Source organism: Mytilus californianus, unplaced genomic scaffold (genome assembly GCF_021869535.1).
Source record: "Mytilus californianus isolate M0D057914Y unplaced genomic scaffold, xbMytCali1.0.p SCAF_9, whole genome shotgun sequence".
Taxonomy (NCBI): Eukaryota; Metazoa; Mollusca; class Bivalvia; order Mytilida; family Mytilidae; genus Mytilus; species Mytilus californianus.
Genome location: NW_026262745.1, coordinates 32,348,113 through 32,366,183, shown reverse-complemented (window position 1 = coordinate 32,366,183; position 18,071 = coordinate 32,348,113). Strand labels below are relative to the sequence as shown.

Here is an 18,071-nt window from a genome sequence, read left to right as displayed (position 1 = left end):
AAAAAAAACATTAATTATCATCAGACATGTAAAAATAGGACTGTTTTTCAACTGATAGTCTTATTTCTATAAAGACATAACATTGAAAATGAGCTTATCTTTTAGAAATCTGACATTGGGTTAAATAAGATATTTTTTTTTATGGCAAACTTGAGAATCTAATAAATCCTCTCTACGCTGAGTTGGCAAAAACCTTGTCATTATAGAATTTGAAATTGTGTAAAATTTCATACAGAATGCTTAAAAGTTATGCATACCATAAGGTGTGCCAAGACAGAGTGTCAGAGTGAGGAACAGGACAGAGGTTAACTAAGGTTATATCTCCAAAATAAAGCAATGGCAAAAATCTATGATTTGCTTAGGGAAACATAAAACAATTACATTTGATCAAAAAACAAAATAGGAATTCATAATTGATGGCATTATATGATTAAGATTGTAAGAAAATTTCAATATATTCTGATAAGAAGTTTAAGAGTTGTGAATACAAAATAGGTACCCCAAATAAAGCAATGGAAGAGACCATGACTTGTTAAAGGTAACTCCAAATTTAATTCTGATCAAAAAGCAAATTAAGATAATTTGAGAAAGTTTTATTTAATTCTTATTTGGGGTTTCGTAGGATAAATGGATACAAATGTTGTTTTTTTTGTTCACAGATATATGACAAAGTCTATGTCATGCCAAATTAAACCCCAAACTAATTTGGATAAGGACACGAAATAGGTGGTGCAAAAGCAAGTCATGTGAGTAATGTTCTGTGAAAGTATCACAAACTTCTGTCAAGTCATTATGGAGCTATTGCAGGACACCCTCATCACTTTATATTGCCGGCTTAAAAAAAAGCAAGGGTTTAATAAATATTATGAGCCACTCAACTCACAATGTATAAGGACAATATAAAATGCAATTTCTATGAAACTAAAAATGAAATAAATGAAATGAAATTACGTCTAAAATAAAAATGATAGACGAAAATATCATAAAAAGCTCCCACTTTATTCTATTTTCATTGTACTATTTGCTATCTGTACTCAAATCACAACTGTAAAAGCCCATCAAATGAAGAAATCTAATTGTCAGAGTATTCCCGATGCTAGTACAATAACCCTTGTATTAGAAAACCAATACAATATAGCTGAATGGTAATCTACCAGAGAGCTGTTACACCGCCTGTAAATCAACACTTTATAAAAGGGAATAGAGGAAAATGAACACTTCATTATAATGAATATATTAGAAATTTTCTGTACCATATTTGAAAGCTATAGAAAAATCTTACAGTTCAAGGCTATTTCAAAATTTTAACTGATCCAGTTTTTTTTTCCTGAAAACTTACTGCTGACAGTAGCTATTTTTGATTGTTTGAATGATCATATTTCTTTTTTACTTTTTCCATGTTCTAGAGGAAAACTAGATTAAGAATGGGCAAAAACATTGGCGGCTGCAAGTTCACAATTGAACTTGTCACACAAATATCAAATGGATAATCTCACCACACAAAACATCAAGTAATTCCTCTAAAGGGAAAAGGGATATGGGTAGGTTGTGCAGGGTAAAACATTCAAATTCATACTACCATTCTTCCTTTGAAACTAAATGAGCTGAACATAACATATGCAGGGGCGGATTTAGGTGGGGGGGGGGGGAGAGGGCAGGGGGCCTTGGCCCCCCTTTTGAGGGAAAAATTTGGTTGATTATGTAAGAAATCACTGAAGTATGACTGGAGCGGGCCCCTCTTAGGCAGTCAGTGGGCCCCCACTTATGAAAATTTCTGGATCCGCCACTGATATGCATGCTATATGAAAAATTAATCAACAATTGACTTACTAAAACTGCTTTTCTGTAAATAATTTATCAAAAATAAAATACCTATGCTAAGAATATGCAACTTCTTAAAGATTAATTAGTATGTGCAGGCACAATTTACAAAATAAAAACATTGTCATTTGATAAACTGTAAGTTTTAAGAGAAATTGAATGAACCATGTATCCCTTTAGCAGACAGATGGACAACAGGATAAGAGTAAAACAATATGTCCAAGACTTTCAGTTGAGGGAGGCATACAAATATGTACTGTAAAGAGTTGCCTGACAAAGTTTGTCTTGTCTTTAAACATTCAAAAACTAAAAAAAAATTGGTCAAACTTGGGATAGTTAGTACTACCTCCAATCAATCCTAGATTCAAATTAGTCATCAACTGGTCATACATTCAGTAGTTGGTGGCTGTCTATCATATTTGTTTTTTCATTTATTGTTTTGAAAATTAATAAGTTGTTGGTTTTCTCTTTATGTCAGGCCTTAATAGCTTACTATACAGTATGGGTTTTGCTCATTGTTGGTGCCCTATAGTTGCTTACATCTACATCATTTGGACACTATGGTGAATAGGGGTCTCATCGGTAATCATACCACATCCTATTTTTATATGTAATTATCTAAATTCAATACAGAACTTGTAGTTAGGTAGCCTTTAAGCAACGTAACAGCTTATTTTAATACAAGTTAATTCAATATAGATAACTTTATCATCTATTTACTCATTACATATAACTTGTTATGACAAATATTGTTTACATTTGAATAATTGTCTTTCATGACATATAAATCTGTATGTGTTATGAGGAAGTGGTATATTAATGAACAATAGAGGATATTTTTGTATGTCACAACAAATATGAAAAGGCATTGTGCCAATTCAATATTGATTTCAAAGCTTTCATTATGTAATTTTTAAACTAAAATATATAAAAGTAATTCCTAGAAATTACAAATCGTTTTATAATCATTGAATCATACAATCTAAATGCATATATTAGCTGTGATTTTTACACTTTGCAAAGTATTATAATCTGCCTCAATGAACTAAGCTATGCTCAAAGGTCCAATTTGTTTCTTTGGATGCCCGTTTAGTCCTTCATTTATATACCTGTTATCACTGTATAACTGTATAGGAATAATCACTTTTATTTGGGTATGAATTTTCATTGTTCTTTTTTTACCTTGAAATTCAAATTTTGCATTTATTTTAAAAACATTTTAAGTTATCCATACAATGTTCTTTTTTCTGCAAAACAAAAACACTGGCAACTAGAAATAAATCGGCTTTTAAATTTTGTACAATAACTTAATAATTATCGTGAAAATATATAGCATAATTTATCTTCCATGCTAAATGTGAATTCTTATGGGTTTTCAAATGTAACATTTTCAGTGCAGATGAATATAGATTTAATATTTTTGATCTTAATTTTAAAGCATGCATATGCATTGTCCTCTAGATATCTAAACTAAAACCTACTCCTTTATTATCATATCACTAATCATTTAAGTGCCAGTCTTTGTAAGAATCAGGCAATTTAGAAAAATTTCAAAACATGGCCGAAAAAACCCACCTACCTAACCATCCTATTTTGAAGTTAATCTCATCCTGAGTTAGAAATAGAAGGTCTTTTGATTGTGCATGTCTGGTAATTCTAGAAATCTCTAGATAACTTTTGGTTAGAATGATAGCAAATTACGGAGTTAGCTCCCCTTAATTGTTAATTTCTATCGCATTTCAACCAAATTATATCTTGAGTTACCAGAGCAGGAAAAGGAAACGAATGTAACCAAAACCTGATAGATAATAGGATAATGAACAAAAGACCAGAAATCATAATGCCACCCTACACTCATGCATGTCTAACTTAAAGGAAATAGTGGGTTAATATTAATGAAACAGTAAAGCTATTAAAGCATTCATGTCAGCATACTATTTCAAACTCGTCACTAAGCATGCTAAGATGACACTTCTAATTTTATTGCTTTTGATCTGTGAAGGTTAAAAGTTTAACCATCATGCTGAATAGATGTGGTAAAATTTTGGAACAATTTACAGGAAATGTGAAAACTTCATCCACATGTGATAATATCTGAAGAGGAGTCACCTTGTGTCATGGTGACATTAACTATGTCTGTTGAAAAGCTCAGATACCCAGCTTGAAACTGTGATGAAAACTGTCTGTATGCTTATGACATTTTAATAAAATCAATGTTACTGCTTTTAAATTGAAATGTCATAAATTTATTCAGGCTTGCATATGACGATTACCTTTTTAAAATCAATAAGTCATTGGCTTTACAACTGTGGAACCCTGGTTAATTAAAGGGACTTATGCCAAATTTGTTATAATGATTTATATAAAAATGTTGACCTTGGTTTATATTGTAATCCAATTATATCTAACATATAATACAAACATCACTTCTGCTATGACAGAAATGTGTTAAGTGTGCAAGACCAAATAACCAAAACAATTGTAAATGCCTAACCCTCCATTGCAAATGTAAGACAAAAACTATAAATCTCAATAAATCTGCACCCTCCTCCCCATAGTCCCAAAGCACAAAATTACCGTACCTTAATCCAAAACTTTAAACTGATATGGGTTGCACTAACAGATGGAAGCATTGACCAGAAAACATAACACCCCCTTTCTAAAGTAGACATAACCAGACATGAATATTGTGAATGATTTTTAGCACTTTAAACACTTACCTTGATATTAAATTTATTGGTTCACCAGGTATTACCTACAAAAAACAATTAACAGTAACTATATAAATAAACAATACATTTGTGTTCTGTATCGGTATGGAGTTTAGGTATTTCTAACATGGCCAACTTTTACCACTATCTTGCATTGGGATTTCAGAGCATCATTTTGTCATTCTAGGATACATTTATCTCAGTACGGTTTTTTGACAGGTTTTTGGTGGGGTTCGTGTTGCTCATTTTTAAGTTTTCTATGTTGTGTTTTGTATACTGTTGTTGGTCTTTTTCTTTTTTTGCCTTGGCGTTATCAGTTTATTTTCAACTTATGAGTTTGAATGTCCTTTTGGTATCTTTCGCCTCTCTTTTTTGTCTTACTTCCAACAAACTATTGAAATGTATTTCCAATATAAGGATCTTGTGTCGAAATGCTGTTAAGTGATAAATTTTTTAAGAAGTGTTTATATTTCGCTAATTTCAAAATTTGGATAAAATCATGAAAACGTCCCCTTGATTTTAAGGAGGTTAGAATCAGTTGCAAGGGGTAAAAATGTCAAAATTAAATTTTGTGATCAGATTTCCTTAGTAATGGGAATTAAGTTAACCAGAACTTCATGGTAAATCACCTTTTCCTCAAAATTTAATCGAATTTTGTACCGATGTACAGACATTTATAAGGGTCAGACCAGAAAACATAATGCTGCCCTTCTATCTTAGGTAAAGCATAAATATTCAAATATTCTCTAACTTCAATATTGATTAAGCCTTCTTATGGTTTTGATTCAAGAGCCACTGAGGAGTCGTATGCAGACGCGTCTTTTGTGGATGAAATGAGTGTCTAACCTTTTTGCAGTATAATATTTCACTTATTATTGACTGAATCAACATTTCTATGATTTTATTGAACTGTCAATTAAAGCAATCTGATTGGATGATGCCATCAAACCCCTAAAAGTTTACTTCTAAAAACAGGAAAGAATTTATGATTTATTTCCACCAGGTCTCATTATCCAGGAAGTTAATGTTTCCGTGTTATTGTTTAAAATACCAAACAGTTCATTAATTTGTCTCTCTTCTCTCTTAGGATTGCAATTTACTAAAGGCTATGATAATACAATAAATCTGTTGCTAAAATTTGTTCTACAGCCTGAAAATAATTGTCTATTAATAAATTTGACTATGTATGTTAACAAGTAGTTTATTACAGAATACCCTTCAATAAACTTTAACTTTCTTTTTTCTGTTTCCTTAGGCTCTTCATTTCATTCTTCTTCATTTTGCAAATGCGGATCAAGCAATTGGCATAAATTTAAAAACTTTTGAAAGCATTTTCATATCAACACATGTTTACATGTAAGGAAAAAGTATGATCAGATAACTCAGACAAAGTGTGTGGTGACACACTCTCAACAAAATATTCTGAAGATGTCTACACAACATAAGTCTGTCACATAATACATATATAGATATATTACACATTAATTTCTTTTTTATTTAGTTTTGTTATGTGCAATAAAACTAAAACTTGACAAATTGGTATATGACAACAAAAAAAAAACAGTTCAACTTGATCTGTAAGTTATTATTATACATTTATTTACCAAAATCATCTCAAGATTTGCAGGAATTACAATAAAAGTCCTGACAATTACAATTTTCATAACATTTTCTTTTACAAGTTCAAAGACCAAAATATCAGTCAACCAGAGTGAAACAAACTCTTTTCTTTATGTCATCACTTTACACTAATGTACCAAAAGTCAAATATCAATATATCTGTAATAACATGTATGACAAAAAAAATCCAGACAAACACTTGCTTGATTTCAGAATGATAGACATGGGCAGCACTTTATACCCAATCCACTTAAGTGTTTAGAGCCTTAAAAGTCAGAGGGCTATAAAGGTCAACAATTTGATTATTTACAAAGAAAACTGTGATCTAATTTGACCATACTTTTTGATGTAATACTTTATAATTGTAATTTATGCACTACAGTAGCTATATTTGATTGTTATACTTAGCAATATAATTCAGGAAATCCAAGAGATTTCTAAAACTTTGCACTTTCTTGAACTAAATAATTTTACTTCAAGTACACACAAGTTTATCCAGTTAAAATCACTCTAAATATAAACATGAGAGATATCAACAACCACAAGCATTCACTGGGAAAAATTTGCCACCAATGGGATTTTCAGAAGAGGATCTAGGATTTGTTTGGAGGGTGGTCCCGAAAATTAAGAGTTAGAGGACCATACTTTGGCCAAAAATTGGCTGTAATGTTACATATAAATCACATCTTTTTAATCTGTGCGCCCTGTCTGAATCTGCGTCGGATTTTTACCTGAATCACCTTGTATTATTGTTATTTGTACTATACATGTATCATATTTAATTCATTGTTTTCTGTATAGAATTTGTGGGCCTAATTCTGAAATGTTTTTCATGGAAATGTTAATTTTTGTTCACTTGATCCTTTGCAGAAATACATGTATAATAAGCATGCTCCTAAATTATAATTTTCAGAAAAAAAAAAAAAAAAAAAAGCCAGAAGACATAAATTCAAATCTGTGCCTACCTCAACTGGTATTCCATTAAAATCCCTACCATCTCCTATATATGTTAAATGATTGTCTGTTTGTATAAAAGCTGAAAGAAGAAAAATAAACAGTGTCACAAATAATCCTCCTACATTCTGTTTAGAAAGCTGTATGCATCTGAAGTAATTGTTTTAAAAAAAAGCTTCTTCTAGTACACTTTGCTTTTAACAACAACAAAAAACAAACAAAATAACAGGACACTTAGAAAGAATGTATGACATCATATTTGATGTATAAAACTGATGATGCAAACAATATATGTAATTTGAATAACTACTATTTGTCTAACTAATTAATGCATTACAATAACCCAGAGTTCGCAAAATCTTTTTCCCCTATTGGTCCTGGAAGAAAGTCTACTGGTCCTCACTATTATTTCTATTACAAAATCCCAAAATTGTGTGAGTCCTTTGCAAAATTTAGGTGGTCAAAACCTTTGGACCACCACTTTTCGTGAACTTTGAATTAACCATCAAAATATTCAATCTTTTTGTTTTGGTGCTGATAATAAAGTTTCGATACCCCCTCCCCCAAAAATTATTTTTTAAAAAGAAAGAAAAAAATACACGTTTGAAGAATAAAAATTTGCATTAACAAAGGATTACAAAATTGGATAAATTTAAATGTGAGCAGACAAATTTTTTGGGAAAAATTACTGGTGTTTTATTTTTTGAAATAAACTGGATGCATTTCTTAAAAAAAAAATTGTAATCAGGTGTACCAGATCAAAAAACAAATTCAATAAAACCTCATAACATATATGTATGACCTTATATCACCTCGATTATCTTAAACTATGTCAAATAACACATACATGTACAACTATACATATATGGTTACACAAAATGATAAAAGTACAACTTTGACCTACATACTAAAATTTTTATTCATACTCCCTGGATTAAGGTCTAAAAATAATACAATTGTTCCATCTGATCCAATTTTTTGTGTGATGCAGAAGCTTTTTTTTTTTTACTGTTTTTGAATACATACTTTTTTTTTTAACTGTTTTTGAATACATACTTTTTATGCAAGAACATGTATGATGTAACTTTTTGCAATCAGTCAATTTTATTGAACTTTTTCAATGGAAAATTTTGAACATTAACACAACTGTTATTTTTCTAATCAAAATTGAATATAGAAATCAGTTGAATAAAATAAATTCACAATAGAAATGACTCATATTACATGGTAACTGTCAAGTAATCTGAAAGGCATTGTTTTACAAAACTCTTCCGAGTCCATGCACATTTCCTGTTTTCATTTCATTTTTCAAAGAACCTATGATATATCAGATAAACATACAACCTAAATGGAGATATCAATTTTCATATCAAAACAAGTTTTGATTATAAGGAAGTATTTTTGACCAATGATACAATATACATATCACTAGTTGTAAGATAAAGACCGATCTTCTTACTATAAAATCTTCCATAGTAAAACAAATAGGTCATCAATAGACTTGTAAACATTTATAAGTCCATTGACGATAAAGTATCAAATTTTCTGTATACAATATTGACTTAAATTTCAGAAGAAATCATTGATTTTAGTTTAAATTTAACATATCAATTAAATAACTACTATATGAATTTTGCATTACTTTAATACCATTTTTTTCTGTATCTGAATTCTTTTTTCTAGTATATTATGTTATATGTTCTAACTTCAATTCATATGGATAATAGAAATTAAATTTATAATTCATAATCAGTCCATAAGACCACAGCTAGTAAAATACTTTCTGAAGGTAAACTTTGACATGTTTTAATATATTTTTTCATGAAAAGTTAAACATTTGTAACTGTTTGAGACAATATCTTCAAAACTAGATTGATCATGAATACCTCAAAATTTTTACATCTTTCCCTAAGTTATTTGTTTCCAACATACCAACAAAAAAACATTGACTGAACATATATACCATGAGACAACAGGGCTTTGCAGATTTGTAACTGTTTGGGACAATATATCTAAAACTGGATTCATCATGAATACTTCAAAATATTAACATCTTTACCAAATAATTATTTGTTTCTAGAATGCCAACAAAAAATGCATTGTACATATATATAATACTGATATCTGACTTATATACAGTACTTTAAAAGTAATTTAAAAAGAATGCTGTTACTAGAAAATTGTCAATCAATTTAATAGAATGCATGTACATTTAGTTTTTTAAACTTTCATCACATAAATTGAATTGCTCTTGAGGACTATGTATGCAATTCATAATGCAAGAAATAAATTTAAGCTGAGCTATTGATCTTTATAGATATATTTTTTATGTCATTGAAATGGATTTGAAATATCATTTTTTAAGCAGTACTTAATTTCATTGTAAATCTCCTACATGTATATTGAATTAATTCTTTAAAACAAACAGTTACTGTATAACATGAACATGTTTATACTTTTGAAATTCATTTGATTATGATTACTTGAAGAGAAATGAAAATCTTATATAAAGCTCCATTTACAGTATTGGGTCAAAAGTATAGGCAACATTTTCAACAAAATTAAAACAAAAATTGCAAGTTTATTTTAAAACTCAACACATAATTGAACTTAGTAATTTGATAAGTTTTAAGCTTAGTAGCTGGGAGATATGAAATTGTTAAATAATGTTTTCTTTGAACTATTATAAAGTTATTATAGAGTTTAAGTGCTTTGTTCTTTAATGACCTCTTTGTTAGTCCAGGCAACAAGATTAAAAAGACGGGAGTGTTGAGATCTGCAAAAAACATCCAAAAACAAAAATTATTGTACCCTGATAACTCAACCACATATACATGTGCATGTACTGTTTTTGTGGGATACTCTTTTGTCATATCTTAATATGTATTTGTTAATCTGGGAATTGAATTTGGTCTTGATGGCCAACTAATTTCTGTTTATATATAATACACCTCTTTTTTGAATGCACTCCGAAGGTTTTTTAGCCCAAGAGAAATGATTTACACACATGTATATTGTTGAAGAATGTTGACCAGTGGAACTATTTTGGGAGGATTTTTTGTGTTATTGGGTTGCTGTCTCATTGATGTTTTCCCAACATCTGCTGTCATTGGTACTGTTGTACAAGTTGCTGATCATGTGACCAGATTACTTTAATACAAGCACTGCTGATGTCCACAGTTTCAGAAACATCATTGATCATGTAAAATAACAGAAGACAAACAATTTTATTTCAAAGGTATTTGGTGACAATTCAGAGAAATCACCTGACATCATCTACACCTCCAAAATCAATAGAATAAAATGCAACCCTCAACAATATGAGCACTACTGCAGCACTATCATCGGAATTGAAATTTCTTTTTTGCTCCACATTATAAGAAATTTAACCCTATATTTGTGTATGAACACACAAGCTTAAATTTACATCCTTGGAAGGTGCTCCATACCAGGAGGAGTGTAACACATGCAGAACAGAAAATAAAATCACTAAAATCTGTGTTAAAAGTTAAAATATTCTAATCAAAATGCAAGCCCCATTGATCTTTATACTGACAACAATCAAACAGGATTTTTTTAAATGCTTCATAAAAGCACAATTAGCAAATTTCCACTTACTGATTCTTTGGGAGTACATACAAATGAAGCAACTGAACCTTGTGAAAATAACCATGCAACTGGGGGACCTTGTTATCTGATACTGTTGTGTTATAATAGGTATAGAAGGATGTGCTGATTTTTTCTTTTCTTTTTTTACCAAGAACCTACTGTATAGCATTTCTGAAATACTTTTATTTTATTCTAAATATTCTGAGTAGAGTTCTGTTTTATTCTTGCATAGGTGTATATATATAAGGCACATTACTAGAGGAATGCTCATGCTTTTGAATATGTGCAACAAATCACAAGAAGAGGCTTTAGGCAACCTGTTGCAAGACCTTAACCCTGACCCTACCACACACAACAATTTCCAGATTCAGTCTAATTAAAACTCCTTTTCCAAACCTAGTGCATCTCAGGAATTGATACAAAATAAACATGTTTTGTTCTAAATATATGCATACACCAGTAAAAACTGCAAGACAAGAGAACCTGGGGAAACATAAAGTAAGGTTTCAATCATCAACAATTCAGATAAACCTGATTGATAGCTTGAAACTTTCCTCATGTGTGTTTCAGATTGAATAGCATTGTACACTCAACTTATTCTCATACCAATAACATATAAAATCTCCTCAATGATCAAATTTAATAGATTTAAACCGATGAAAGAGTTATAATTTCGTTACCCTTAAATTTAAAAAGTACGTGTGTACAGCTGATTTACATTCCCATAAAAGTTTAAGTTTTATATCTTAATGCTTAATGATTTCAAATGACAACATTACTAAAATTAAATATTCTCATTGTTACTGACAAGTCTTTGGAACTTAAAAAAAAACAAACCAACCTTTAAATCAAAATAAAAATAATAAAACATTTCAAAAATCGTAAATGTCACAATTCCAAAGCATTTGCCCATTAAATAATAAATTTTCTACACCATTCAGTGAGACAATGTAATAGTAATTTTATGGTCTTTTCTTTGGTTTCAGAAAACTCATGGTATTTCTTTAATAAAAAATCCTGGTTAATATCAATATTTTTGAAAATTATTTGGAAATTTTATATTTCTTAAGGCATTGTATATAAGATCGTATTACCTTTTATCGTTTTTTGTTTTTTGTTTTTTCGCCTACATTTGTACAGATGTTCTATATAAGAGGTCAAGAAACATAATCATAGGTCTTCAATTCAATAATTATCAGTCTTCAAAATAATTGTAAATTGTCAGAGAAGTCAACTTCTGAATGTCCAATGTCAATTTTTTTCTTTAAGGAATGACTGTAATATTTTTTCTGTCTATGAAGAAATAACATCAAAAATGTGGTGCACACTGAATAACCCGTGTAGCGGGTTATTTTAAAGTGTGCACCACATTTTTTATGTTATTTCGAATAGACAGAACAAATATTAGTCATTTCTTATAATTTAATTCTAAATTCCATTTTAAACCGGAGTAAACCATGAAAAAACGTTGATGACGTCAGGGTCACATGACAAAATTATGTCTATGAGCTGATAAACAAAACAACGTCAGCCAATCAGAAGACGTGTTACATCCAAAATTAAATTATACTGTTTTAACCTGCAAAAATTAGGGTATATAAATTTTATGTATTTAACTAAATTCTGATAAGATCTAATTGCAGAAACAGTAACCAAAATCTCTCAGAATTTTTTCAAAATGAAACTTTGAAATCTCTGGTACATTTTGTATGTTGTATCTATTGTCTATGAAACTTTGTAAATATAATGTGATCCAGGAACTTCTGGTTGTTTGAGGATGTGATGTATATCAAGTTACAGTAGTATAAAAGGTAAATGATATTTAAGGAACAAATTAGCTAGACTTTCACCAGCTTAGTACAGATATAATATAGCAAGTAAATCTAAATTAGTAAAGAATTTTATACTTCTTGGTCTTTTGTTACTGAATATGAACAAGGACGTAGGCCAATTATAAGAAATGTAGGTTAGAATTTACATGTGTTTTTAAATTTCTTTAGCTAATGTAGGTCATGAGGTCTTGGAAGCAACTTTAGTGTGGTCCAGTAGATGAAACAGCAGTGGTTGACACAATTATGTCCAAATGATTTCAAATCAGATACAAAGTATTTGTTACAACGGCAACTCATCAGAAACCAGCCTTCAATTTCAAACAGAAACAGAAACCTTTTATCTCCCACAGACCTTTGGAATCTGAACCTCTGACAGTGTAACGATACCTTACTGGCTTAGAATGTTTTTTTTAATATCAGATTATAACATGGCATTTTTCATATCAGATGTATTATCAACCCAATGTTCAATATCAGCCCAAGAGCCGAAAGGCTCAAAGGCTGATATTGAACAAGGGCTGATAATATATCTGATAATACCTCTGATATGATATCTGATAATACATCTGATCTGGTATCAGCGCAGCTGGATACGACCGCAGAGGTCCAACCCTGAACAGTTGGGGCAAAAAAGGACACAATATTCAAGCTTGATTCAGGTCTGAATTTGGATTGTAATTAAATATTTGACACATTATAGGTTTCTGAAACAAAATTAATGTAGTCAAAGAACTTGAAATTGGTTATATGATTTGAATTTATATTCAATTGAATATTTCTTGCTGTTGTGCAATACACTGTGCTGTTGCGCAATACTTAGTAAATCTGTTTTCAGACTATATACAAAGAATTAGCAAAATAAATTATGGCCCCCAATTATTTTTTTTGGAAAATTGATAACTTCTTAAATCTTGAGGAAAAAAAATCTACTTGTGGTATTGAACCTTGTGGTACAATTTCAGAGCAATCAAAATACTTATACACAAGTTATTGTCCTGAAAATAGAAAAAAAAAGAAAAGGCTTGTTTTGGGTCTCTTTTTGGCCCCTTATTCCTAAACAGTTGGGACCATCACCCCCAAAAACAAACCCAACCTTCCTTTTGTGGTATTGAACCTTTTAGATAAATTTCAAAGAGATCCATACACTTAAACTAAATTTATTGTCCGGAAACCAAATGTCTTCAGACGACGCCGCCAACGACTTGATAGCATTATGTGAACGCAAATTTTTTGCGGTCGTATAAACACAACAGTACACTACCGGTATATTTTTTTATATTCATGAAAAAAAATCAACAAAACAAAATCGGAACACTGTTTGGCCAGAAAAGTCAACATTTTTAAAGTAACTTGCTAAATTATGCTGGATACTTTGAAAAATGCATTTATTGTATCATTTATTTTGCATTTTACATAATATATTTTCCTGTTTCCTAATATTTGTTTTGTACCCTACTTTGTTCTGTTTTTCACCGAAAACGTACCATTGAGATATATTTTCCAGAATTTGCCGAGTAATGTGGGAATGCCATGCAATAATAGCCGGAAGCAGTTGATAAATTTTTCATATCAGCCCGCTAAGCATGATTTCGGAAAATATGGAATTCACGTTAATTTAATGCATTTATCATACTGTAAAAAATTATAAGTTATTTACTCTAAGTATATGATAATACTATTTATTACCTGCACATACATTATTTATAATCAAGGGCCTTACATGTACAGGTAACTTATAATCAAATTACACAATGTATACCTCTCTCCAAAAAAAGTTAACAGAAGAAATGAGGTAGCACAGAAAATTACTTATGGTCAGGTAACAGAAATGCATTTAAAGAATTTAAATACATGTAGCCTCTTGAATTCCATAAGTGCAAATAAAAAAAGATGTATAAAATTGAGAATGGAAATGGGGAATGTCTCAAAGAGACAACAAACTCGACCAAAGAGCAGAAAACAGCCCAAGGCCACCAATGGGTCATCAACACAGCGGGAAAATCCCGCACCCGAAGGCGGGCTTCAGCTGGCACCTAAACAAATCGTGTACTAGTTCAATGAAAATGGACGTCACACAAACTCCAAAACATAAATAATATACATTTTGTGCTTCCATGACAGTCTAATACAATTTATATATTTATGCCTGGCTCTAAATTGTCCAATGTTGAAAAAAGTTGTGAATAAATTTGAGTAAAACATGACCCCATTTATTTCTTTGTTTAGATTAGTAGCTGGACTGTGCTGGTTTTCCATTCTATATTTTGATTTTTTACGACATATGGTTTATATAGCCAAGGGGGAGGTTCGTGCACATGTTAAACTGGTTAAACCCCACCACATTTTGTGCTATACATGTAACTAGCTACACTGCCAGTACATGTGTCTTAACCACATGCTGATTGTCTTTGTTTGTACTTTGTCCAACTTTTGGAGGAGCTGGTTGTTGGTCAGTTCGTTAGTTTGTGTGGTCTGTTGTTCTGTTAAAAATTTTTCCATAACTCTTAAATTGTTTTGAGAAATCAACTCTCTCTGGTTTTAATCTTAATCAGTAGTTTTAAAAAAAGTTACACAGAATAAAATTCAGTTAAAAAAAATAATGATGCTGTATTCCACAGAAATTTGGTTTTTTTTAACTGAATTTTATTCTGTGTAACTTTTGTTAAAACTACTGATCAAGATTTTGATTATCTTATGTTGAACTGAGACTAGAGGATCCAAAAAAAAACAACTTCACTTTGTTTTCAAGATTTTCTCCTTCTGTCAAATGCATTGAATTAGAACTTATCCTCTAATTGACCTTTAAAAACTTGTTTACATTATTTCCAGTGTATTACATAAAGCAATTATCAATTTAAAAACATGGGTTTGCTATCCTTTGATAATCTGCTTTTTTTTACGACTTTATAGCCAGCAAAAAGTGTTCTTACAAAGTCAAATAAATTTCGATTTCCTCAGATTTTATTGCAATAATTAGCATACATGTATGACAATCACATGATCAATTACATCATTTAATTTCATTTCTCTCAAGCTTTACAGTTATTGCAAATAATTCATGAAAGAGGAATCAATTTTTCCATTAAAAATATTAACATGAAGCATGTTTTTGAATACTTTTGAACAGCTAATAGATAATCTTGAAGATGAAAGGACTCAGCTTGTGTAACCAGGACATGTCCCATTGACACTATGGGTTTTTGATATGGTGCATCCAGAGCGTTCATATATACCTTATCTTAACCAAACTAAATTTGATGTCCCATGGAATGGAAAATGCTACTGTTGTTTTAAGGTCACTGTGTCAAAGGTCAAGGTCATAACAACTACATGTATTGAGACTAAAATTTTGACAAATATGTGGTTCTGGATAATATCTTTTAAACTGTAAAGTCTAAAATTTACCAAATAAGGTTGATAATTCCTCGTGTGAAGTAGAAAATCCCTGTTAATTATGATGTCAGTAGATTAAAGATCAAGATCACAGGGGAAATAAAAGATAAAATTTTGTGAATGTTTTGTTTCTGGACAATATTTTGTTAGTCATCAATCAGATCTTTACCAAGTTTGGTTTGATATAACTTTTGAATGTTGTTTTGGTGAACATTTTTGCTGTCACAGTTTCTCTCTTTTACAGTTTTCAAGAAAACAGGCAAATATGTTAAATTATTCAAAATTGACATTTTGGACATTAATTCTTTTACAAACTAATTGAGGGAGTCATATTTTCTAGTTTCAGTTGTATTGACATTTTTCTAGACATGTAGATCTTGGACAATCTTCACTAATTATATATCATTATCATTTGTACATTACAGCTAATTGTTGAAGGCTGTACAGTAAATTTCTATTGTTAACATCTTTTTCCTTGGTCTATGAATAGTTTCATACCAAATCTCCTTCTTTCTGAATACTCCCTTTGGGCTTTGTGTCTAGAAAGGATGACCCTGTAAAAACTTCTTCTTTTAACTTTTTGTTTCTTTCAGAATTTTTTGTAAACCATCATAAAGGAGTAAACAATTTCCCCCAAATTTGTATATCATTATCAATTGCGAAAGTATGATGACATATATTAAGACAATTAAAAAAACAAAATTCTTCTATTCCCCCAACAACTAGTTACATGTACCTTCAGGAGCTCTTCAAGTAGCACCTGCATGCCTCATATTAATGTATCTATAGGCAAATTTTGAAATTATAGTGGCTTAATTTATTCATATTTATATACCATGTATACTGGGATTCAGTAGCATCTGATAATAGTTAAAACAGTAAATAAGCAAAATTTTCTATTTTTTCTCATAATCTATTATTTCTACGAAATAAAGAATGTTAGGCTTAGGGATGATATTTGACAGAAGTACAAAACCCTTAAGTAGGTAGTTTTACGTCAGACAATTAAAAAAAATTGAAAAAAATTTGTAATTCATAACTACAAATTATATCTATGGATCTTCCTTTTCAAATGTCATCTCTAAATTTAATGAAGTAATATATTTTTACAGAAACATGATTTGGATACAGGGAGAGTTCAGAGTTCAAATCTTTATTTGGTTGCCAAAACAGTTTGGAAATCTGAATCCTAATAAGGGTTATATATATTATCTGCTAAGCACTTCATACAATATCAAATTTATAAAAAAAAAAAAATCACAAATATCATAAATACATGTCATTACACACACAAGAATGTATAACTGATCAACATCAACACCATGTCAACCACTTATTAAATGACCATGAACATTCATATTGTAACTTTTTGTTATAATCAAAATTCATACCAAATAACTATTTATGTCCACTATTGTCTATGAATTGAAATTGTTTATCTATTAAATCTTCACAACTGTTTATGCATGAATTATTTGTAAACACAACCAATTTTTCTGTCAGTTTGCATTTTAAATCACGAAACCCACTGTTATTTTGAGGAGCTTTGTATTCAATGTGATATCTTACCTTGACTATGACTTTCTATTGCTGATATGAGTGAAAAATTCTGTAAAAATGTGTGTAATAAGATAACAAAATGAAACCATTCTTTTGACATCTTTTCTCGATTATGACAAGTACCTCGCGCCATGATGTTTCCACTGTGTGACCTGATTTCGACAAGAGAATTTAATGATGAAACGTTTGCATCTCAGACTATTAAACATAAAAAAATATATTACAGGTGGATGGGCCTTTGTATTTATTATATTTTTCAAGTTCTTTTTATTTCTTAATGAGATGTATACAGTATGCGAAACTAAGTTTTTATTTTGCTTTACTTAGTCTTTCCCGATCTCTTTCTAAGAAGAATTTTCATTGGCTGGTCCATAGTAACAGAGTTCAATCCTTATTTACCATTCATAAGATACAGTATTGATTACTTGGAGAATTAGGTATTTCTTTGTCAATAACATAGATATTAAAGAATCTAATACCCAGAAATGTCTTTTGCGGTCTGCTTAAATTTTGATACTTTTCCTTTTAGGGTACTTTTATTGATTAGAGAAGCAACCAATCAAAAATCGCC

At 30.3% G+C, this 18,071-nt stretch overlaps 1 protein-coding gene across 8 annotated transcripts in view; it reads right to left on the bottom strand.

The window, feature by feature from the left end:
* LOC127715067 (transmembrane protein 131-like) overlaps window positions 1-17,646 on the bottom strand; it is a 96,839-nt gene extending 79,193 nt beyond the window's left edge. For all 8 annotated transcript variants that reach the window (XM_052221083.1, XM_052221084.1, XM_052221086.1 and 5 more), the window contains exons 1-3: window positions 17,510-17,646; window positions 7,118-7,188; window positions 4,542-4,576 (exon numbers count right to left, since the gene is read on the bottom strand). In XM_052221083.1, the coding sequence (XP_052077043.1) occupies window positions 4,542-4,576; window positions 7,118-7,188; window positions 17,510-17,633 (230 nt within the window). In that variant the 5' untranslated portion in view covers window positions 17,634-17,646. The remainder of the gene's footprint in view (window positions 1-4,541; window positions 4,577-7,117; window positions 7,189-17,509) is intronic.
* Between the last annotated feature and the right edge of the window lie 425 nt (window positions 17,647-18,071).